At 40.0% G+C, this 7,763-nt stretch overlaps 1 protein-coding gene across 8 annotated transcripts in view; it reads right to left on the bottom strand.

The window, feature by feature from the left end:
* Positions 1 to 7,763, bottom strand: part of grin2bb (glutamate receptor, ionotropic, N-methyl D-aspartate 2B, genome duplicate b) — a 130,651-nt gene that overhangs the window by 58,069 nt on the left and 64,819 nt on the right. For all 8 annotated transcript variants that reach the window (XM_042213792.1, XM_005946666.3, XM_005946664.3 and 5 more), the window contains one exon: positions 397 to 540. In XM_042213792.1, the coding sequence (XP_042069726.1) occupies positions 397 to 540 (144 nt within the window). The remainder of the gene's footprint in view (positions 1 to 396; positions 541 to 7,763) is intronic.

Here is a 7,763-nt window from a genome sequence, read left to right on the forward strand (position 1 = left end):
AGCCTATCCCAGCTGCCACAGGACGAGGCTGGGTGTTCTTGTCGATGCAAACCCAACACAGAAAGGTGGTGGAGTCGAACTTGGGACCTCATTGCAGTGAGGCAATAACTTAGCAATCCACACCTTCATAAAGGTGTGACTAAATAAAACCAACAAGACAAATTGCTGAAGCTTCAAAATGCACAAGTCAAAACCAATGAGTGATGTCACTTAATGGTAGCTACGTCCATCTTTTTTACTGCACATTGTCGGTGCCTTTTGGTGCATTATTAAAGCAAATATCTGACAAAGACTCATTTTTTAGGTCATGGTACAGTCTGTCTAACACATTGGCTACATAGTAACAAATTCATGATGCAGTATAATTGAAAGCGTCTGTTTTTTGTATTTATTTACCTTGTTGACAAAGTCCTGGTAACCAGGGTAATACGTGGTGACTATGGAAAAGATGTACCAGTCATACTCCTCCATAATGTTCAACATGACGGAGGCCTGCTGCTCGATGGCTGGACCAAACTGGAAAAACATGGAGTGGTCGTCCTGGAAACGAGATACACAGAGCCAATCAGCAAATAAGGTCATGAGTCATACAGCATGAGGGAGAACTGGAAGGTAGGGCACAGATGATTATGGAGCGTATCCAGCTCCTGCAAGCCAGAGAAACAAATATAGTCTTGTCTGTAGCTCAGAGTTTACCATCCTCCTTTAATGCTGTCTGACTGCACCACAGAATATGCACCAATACTCTGTGGCTCAGTCACAGAGCGCATGTGATGCAAACCCTTTTGATATCTTAAAGATATTTATGAATATTCTAACACAGACAAGGTGACATTCATAATCAGAGAGCCTCATCACATTTACTATGCTACTGAGTGCACAATTAAGATGGCCACCTGGTTCAATGATATTTATTGCAGGGTAGCAACTTTGCAGCAGGAGTCAAAACATTTTTCTGCAAGGGAAAAAAAAAAGAAAGCTCTTTTTTTGCTCCAGGAGTCACGAAGCGGTTAAGGGAAGGTCAGTCATGTAAAACCACCAAACAACTTATCAGGAGAAAGAAGTTACGATGGATTATTTACAAACGTCCTCCCTCCGAGGAGACGTGACAGAGCTGCTGTAATGAGAACAGCATCGTGTCAGCAGCCTTTTTTAGTCTGTCCACAATGAGGCCTTCTGTTAAAGGGCGACTAGAATAGAGATCTCACCTTAAGCTGTGTAAAGAACTACCAGAAGTTCTTTAAAACATGCGTGTAAGACACTGATGCTTAGACTCACTTTCAAAATAAAGTCAATATTGTTTCTATACATGTTTTCAAGTCCACACTTTTGCTTATTTCGGAAATCTTGGAGCCATTCTCCCTCCTTTACCGCCAACATTAATAATGTCTCACATTCAGCCTTCTTCCAACTACGCAACATTTCTAGTCTACGCCCTTTTTCTTTCTCAACACCTCACAAGTTCTGGGTCGCGCCCTGGCCACCTCTTGTTTGGATTATCCCCCTCAGAACTTCTTAATCAACTTCAAATGGTTCAGAACTCACCCAATCATATTACATTTATGATGATCCCGCTTCATTCACTCACTTTTCCCTAACACATCCTGCTCCTCACTTTCATGGCACCCCCCTCCATAACTCTCAGACCTCCATCATCCTTTCACACCCTTTCTCTGCTCAGCCTAAGCTCCACTCCTGAGCCCCTCTCGCTTCAGACTTAACACCACGGGTGCCAGAGCCTTTAGCTGCACTGGAACTCACCTCCACTTCACCTCCGTCAACTAGACTCTATTACACAGTTCAAATCACAGCTCAAAACTCATCTGTTCACATCAGTGGGTCAACTATAACCATAGTGTTTGACATGTTTTACACAAATATTATTCCAAGGTTTTAATCTCTCCTATTATTCTTGCTATTCTGATGTTGTATTAGGTGAACCTTAGTGTTTTAAAGGTGCCAAAAAAATAGAATTTATTATTGTTATTATAAAAGCTGACCATGCCCTCATCTCAGTTTAACCTGTTAGCATGCCAGCTTTAACTAATAACCGTTAAGGCTATCACAAGATGCAGTGCAGCTGATGGAAATCTCTTTAGGTTTGCAGATATTTGGCACGGTTCCTTTTTTTAAATCTTTGATTTCTTCTTTCAATTTTTATTGAACACATTTGTGTTTGAGTTTCAGTTTAGCTTTCTGTTCTCATGTTGGAAGTTTTGCCTCCTGATTGTTTTCACTAGCGTCTCGTTGCCCTTCTGTTTCTGATTCCCTAATCAGCCCTCTGTGTATAAATATTCCCGTCTGCTTCTTTGTCTTTGCTGGATCGTCTGTTGTACTTCCCGGTTCCCTTGTGTCAGTTTTCAGCGTTTCCAGGCTTCATGTCTAAATGTGTGTGTTGTCTGTTATTTGGGGCTTTTCTTTCTCCCTTCTGGACTTGTTTACCTTTTGTTGCTTCTGTGGACTTTAATTATCAGGTTTTAATAAAGCTCGCTTTTTGTTTTACTCTGTGGTTTGGTCTGTATTTGAGTCCACCTTTAAATGGAAATCTTGAGTATTTGAGCATAAAAGAAAATTGTATGCAAATGAAAGCATGATAATGGTGCTACAAGGAGATTAGAATTAGACTTAGAAGTCTTTTGTTGCTATTATGCAACATATAACAAAACTGCAGAGAGGCTACACCTTCAGAAGCAAAAAGAAAAATAAAGAACAAACATGCAGTCATTTGCATTTAACTATTTAAAATGTACTATATATTATATTATATAGTAGGGATGGGAATTGAGAACCAGTTCCCAGAATGCTAATTCCTTGGAACTATTAGTTTGCTGGCCTAATGATCCTGCTTATTGGTTGCACTTGTACTACAATTAGCTGATTTCAGTTCAAGTGCAGGATTAGGAAAACAGTGGTGTAGTCTTCAGCATGGATATGGACATTGCTTTCATTTTTATTGCTCAAAAGAATGATATTGTGATGGTAAAGCGCAAACTGCATCCAGGACAGAAATAAGTACACTATTTTGTAAACACAACTTCACTCCTTGCAATCATCTGCACAGATAGCATGTTAATGCTAAGTTAGCCAGACAGCCTGCTAATGCTACCCTGACCCCAGCCCAGCAGCCAGACATTGAACTTGAACAGGCAACAAACTGATGAGCAGTCAGGCTGCAGCCTCCAAAAAAAATCAGAGAAATACCCCCAACATGCACAGACATTTGACCACACAGCAAGAATTAATTTGCAGGAATGTAATATCTTTGATATGCTACTTAATGATAGTGGTTACACAAAGCAGAGCCAGTGAGAACACAAGGAGAATCGATAAGAGAATCAAATCAATAAGTGATATTGATAATGGAATCGAAATTGCTAAATTCTTATCAATTCCCATCTACGCAAGGTATGGTAACAACAAGTGAGTTTCAAGAATTTTGCAATTTCACAATGACTTAACCGACAATAGACACTATTACACAAAGGATTCTGATGATCTAAGATATTGCTCTATTGGCTGTGATATTGCACAAGAGCGAAATTATTGCAGGAAGGAGGTAAAGGAGAAATGGAAGATGAGGTGGTAGTGGTGTTGATTCACTGGAATCCAACTTAAAATGATCTACCAGCAAAGGCTAGCAGCTGGTACTGTTAGCAGATAACTGCCCATCTCTACTTCTGATTAAAATGTGATCCATTTGGTTACTAAACAAAGATGGCCATGGCAATAAATTAAAAGTCTTCAAAATTACCGTCCACGAATGACTGGTTGCCAGGTGCAGTCTGGAAGGAGGCTTGAGCTAAAAGTACATATTTAAAACCAGCTTACATCCATGTTCTTATTTATTCTTTTTTTCAGCTTTATTGGGGTTTGTTGGTCCAACATAAGGCAAAAAAAGATGTTACAGGCATAACTGTAGACAAAGGTCTCCTGTGACTTGGATTGATTAAAAAAATTTACATTGCTTTTTAATTCCGTCTTGTCTTGTTTACTTATTTGTCATTTTAGATAAACTGTGGCAAAAACCGATGTGAAATGTTGGGCCATAATTCACAGCAGCACCAAGAAAAGAAAACTTTTAATCAGTTAGCGCTCATTTGCTTCGCTTCACACGATCTTCGATTTTAAAGTAGAAGATTCAGTATTTTGTGCTTTCTTCTATTTGCCCCCTGTGGAACATCTTACCCATGCACGGACTAATTATATAAACCTGCATATGCACATGTTAGTCATGCAGGAAGCAGAGCAGCGCTCGGGTTACGTGCACGACCTCCACTCCACATCAAAGCTAGTCTTCCCTATTCCACCACTTTCTTACCCAGAGGGGGAGAAAGGATGTACTACCTACCTTTCACTGCGATTATATGCTAACAACATTGCAGTGTCAAGTGACGTTGGAGGGGCTGGCAACGCTGGAAATGAGTAGAAAAGTCGAGTGTTTACATTTGTGCGTGTGAGCAGGCTGAAGCCTGGCGTATTCCCTGCTTTGACAGTTCATACACTCAACTCGGTAATGAAGGTATTTTCACGCATGACCGGCGGCTAATGCACTATTCATCTCTAACCTCACACTTCCATCAAAATCCATCATTGTTTGATGACTGCAGCTTCAACCTGCTGAGTTTTAAATTTGTGTGGATGAGTGCAACATGTGGTTTTCTTTCACACACGTCCTCACTTTAAACAGATGAGGCTGGCGACACTCTTTATAATAATGTAATTTTATATTATCGGCGACGCGGCGGTTCGCGTGAACCAAAACGAAGGATGATGTCATCCTGCTAACACGTGTTGCCCGTGTAGCCAAATTTGAAACAGCTCGTTCTGCCGTGCCTTCTGTTCTTAGAGGCTGTTTAAAAAAAACACACTATTGAAATACGTGACTTGAGGTGTCATTACAGAGAGCATGGATGCCGTAGACCGTGCCCTAAATAAATGTGCTCTCGGAGTGTAGCTGACAATACGAGTGCACTGTTTCCTCTTGTATTAGCAGTATCTTCCAAAAATCCTCAAAACTACAAAGCTCGCTGCTCAAAGCTTTTTTAAAAATGATATTTCATATTGAAGAACCGCTCTTAAAGACTTTCTCTCTGAGTAAAGAGTAAAAAGAACAGCGCTGCAGTGAAGCACTGAGGGCTGGATGTTTTGATCATTTTGTGGGATTTGGTATTTCCAAGATTTCTGAGACAGTTGCGAGCACAAATGTGGGAGAACTCTCTTCCCACAAACCATATACTGTTTAGTGAGCTATTTAACCAGATCAGTTCAATAAAAATGGCACAATAGAAGGCTGGAAAATCATTGCCTGGTCTGGTGAGTCTTGATTTCTGCTACGACATTCGGATGGAAGGGTCCGAATTTGGTGTAAACAACATGTAAGAGTGCCTTGTATCAATAGTTCAGGCTGCTGCTGTCAGGGCTCTGTGTGCGGGCAGGTGGAGGTGAGGATCCAAATGCAGGACTCTTGGAGACTGAATGGCAAACTCAAAGAACCTCAGCTTTATTGCTGGCACAAAACATAAACCAAACTGAGAATGCTAAGACAAGAACACACAGGCGATTCTGAGGGTACGACGCGACGCTGAGCGCTGGAGGACACACACAATAAATACACATGAGGGAACAAGGAACAGGTGGGAACACAGCTGGGAGAAATTAGACCTAACGAGACAGAGGAAGCAAAACTAGAACACTGACATAAGACATGGGCCTTCAAAGTAAAACAGGAAACAATTCACAAAGACGCAGACTTGACACTGAACTAAACCTACACTAAACACGAGGGCGCAAAACACAAAACCTAAGAACAAAACCCTAAACCAGAATAAACTGAAACAGAAAATGCTGGGTCAAAATGACCCAGAACCATGATAGCTGCTGGCGTAATGGTGCGTGGAATACCAACTGACTGTGTTTAAACACCACAGAATACCCGAGTATTGTTGCTGATCATGTCCCTTTATTAGCACAGTGTACTGATGACTGCTTCCAGCAGGATAATGCATCATGTGCCAAAACTCAAGTCACATTAAACTGGCTTCTTGTGCGTGTTCTCTGCACTCAAATGACCTCCACAGTCACCAGATCTCAATACAACAGAGCACCTTTGGCACACAAAAATTTTAATTACGGACTCCAACAGCAGTTGATTCATTCAAGTGCTTTCTGAAAATCTGTGTAATTTAATAACCTGAAGAAATATTTAAATACTGCACTTCAAAAATGCTGTAGCTGTTTTATAAGATGTTCGATTCTCAGAATGTACTTCTTTATGCCAACAAACGTAAAAATAGCTAACATGCTGGAGTTTTAATCGTGGCCCTAAAGAGGTTTCAAAACAGGTTTTTGACCTTCAATCATAACTGTACAATTATCTCTATTAATTAAATATGAAATATAAAAAATAAATAAAAAGAATGAGAGCCTCCTTTTTAAATAAATAATAATAATGATAATTTCGTACAGGTTTAATGTGTGTTTCCTGGATCTATTCATCTGTGAACTATGTCTATGTTTGACCCTGCATATTAGTTAACATTAGCACTTCAATTCATCATGTAAATATACCACATTTAGCCACACGTGCTAATTTTCATCTGCAGGCCCCGGCAGGTTGGCGGCATATTAAATTAATCAGCAAAACTAAACACAGAGGAGCATGTAAGCATAATTAAAAGGCGGAAATGTGTAAAATACAACACATAGAATATTATATGACTGATCAAACACACCTCACACTTTTTATTAGTTGTTTATATTTCGTCTGCCGCCCCACAGTTAGAGACCGACGTAACTAAGACTCACGATTACACCTATGTCTCCTCCAACTATACACAACTTTGGTTATTTATTTATGTATTTATTTTTTGGTAATACCAAGTGTATTACATTTGATACATGATTTTTTTTCTGAGTTTTTGAGACTTGACTTGACGTGATGTTTTTCTCCCTGAAAAAATTACAATAAATTGCAGAATATATTTTTAAGCAATAAACTGCAAAATAAATAAATGCCAGATGTAGCAAATAATACACAAATCTAAACTGATATTTGCAAATTCATATTTATTTGTTTTATTTTATCAGAGGATAGAGAATCAGGGAATGAACAAAACAAAAAAATTCATGTACACCTCTCATGTACATCGAAGCTACTTAGTCATTCCCTATCTTTCTTTATCACTTCCTCTCACTTACTTACTCACACAGTATCCCCCTTCTCCTTAAAGTCCCTCTTTGTCTTGGTATCGCCTTTCTCCTGATTCCTACTTTCTAAGAGGGCTCAGAATGGTCTAATCACTCGCGAGACCAAACCTGCCATTCAGACGGATTGTGAGGGCACTACTTATTTCATTCTCTGCTACTTAGATTACAGCTAATCATCATCTCATTCTACTTTCTCTTTCTTATCCTAATCACCCCCAATTTAATTTCTGTCCTTTATTCGCATGGCATTAGTGTCTCCTTTTTCTCCCTCTCTCTTTCTCTTGAATCCTTTGACCTTGCCCTGTCTTTTTCCTCTCTGTCGTTTATTTTACATAATGTCCTGCAGCTCCATTAGTTCATTTCACATTGGTGTGAAGTGTCCTGTGGGCTGCAGGTGTGTGTGTGTGTGCCATTACCGAGGCAGCCTGCCTCTCTGCCCGCCTGCTATCCTGCCTGTCATTTTGCATCACACGCCGCTTGACCGACAGCCTGCGAAAGCGGCTTGTCACCTAATTTTCAAGCTCTGTTTTTGTGTCTCTTTTTCTATAAATCACAAG

This window comes from Haplochromis burtoni, unplaced genomic scaffold (genome assembly GCF_018398535.1).
Source record: "Haplochromis burtoni strain Fernald_Lab_line unplaced genomic scaffold, NCSU_Asbu1 Contig_481, whole genome shotgun sequence".
NCBI lineage: Eukaryota > Metazoa > Chordata > Actinopteri > Cichliformes > Cichlidae > Haplochromis > Haplochromis burtoni.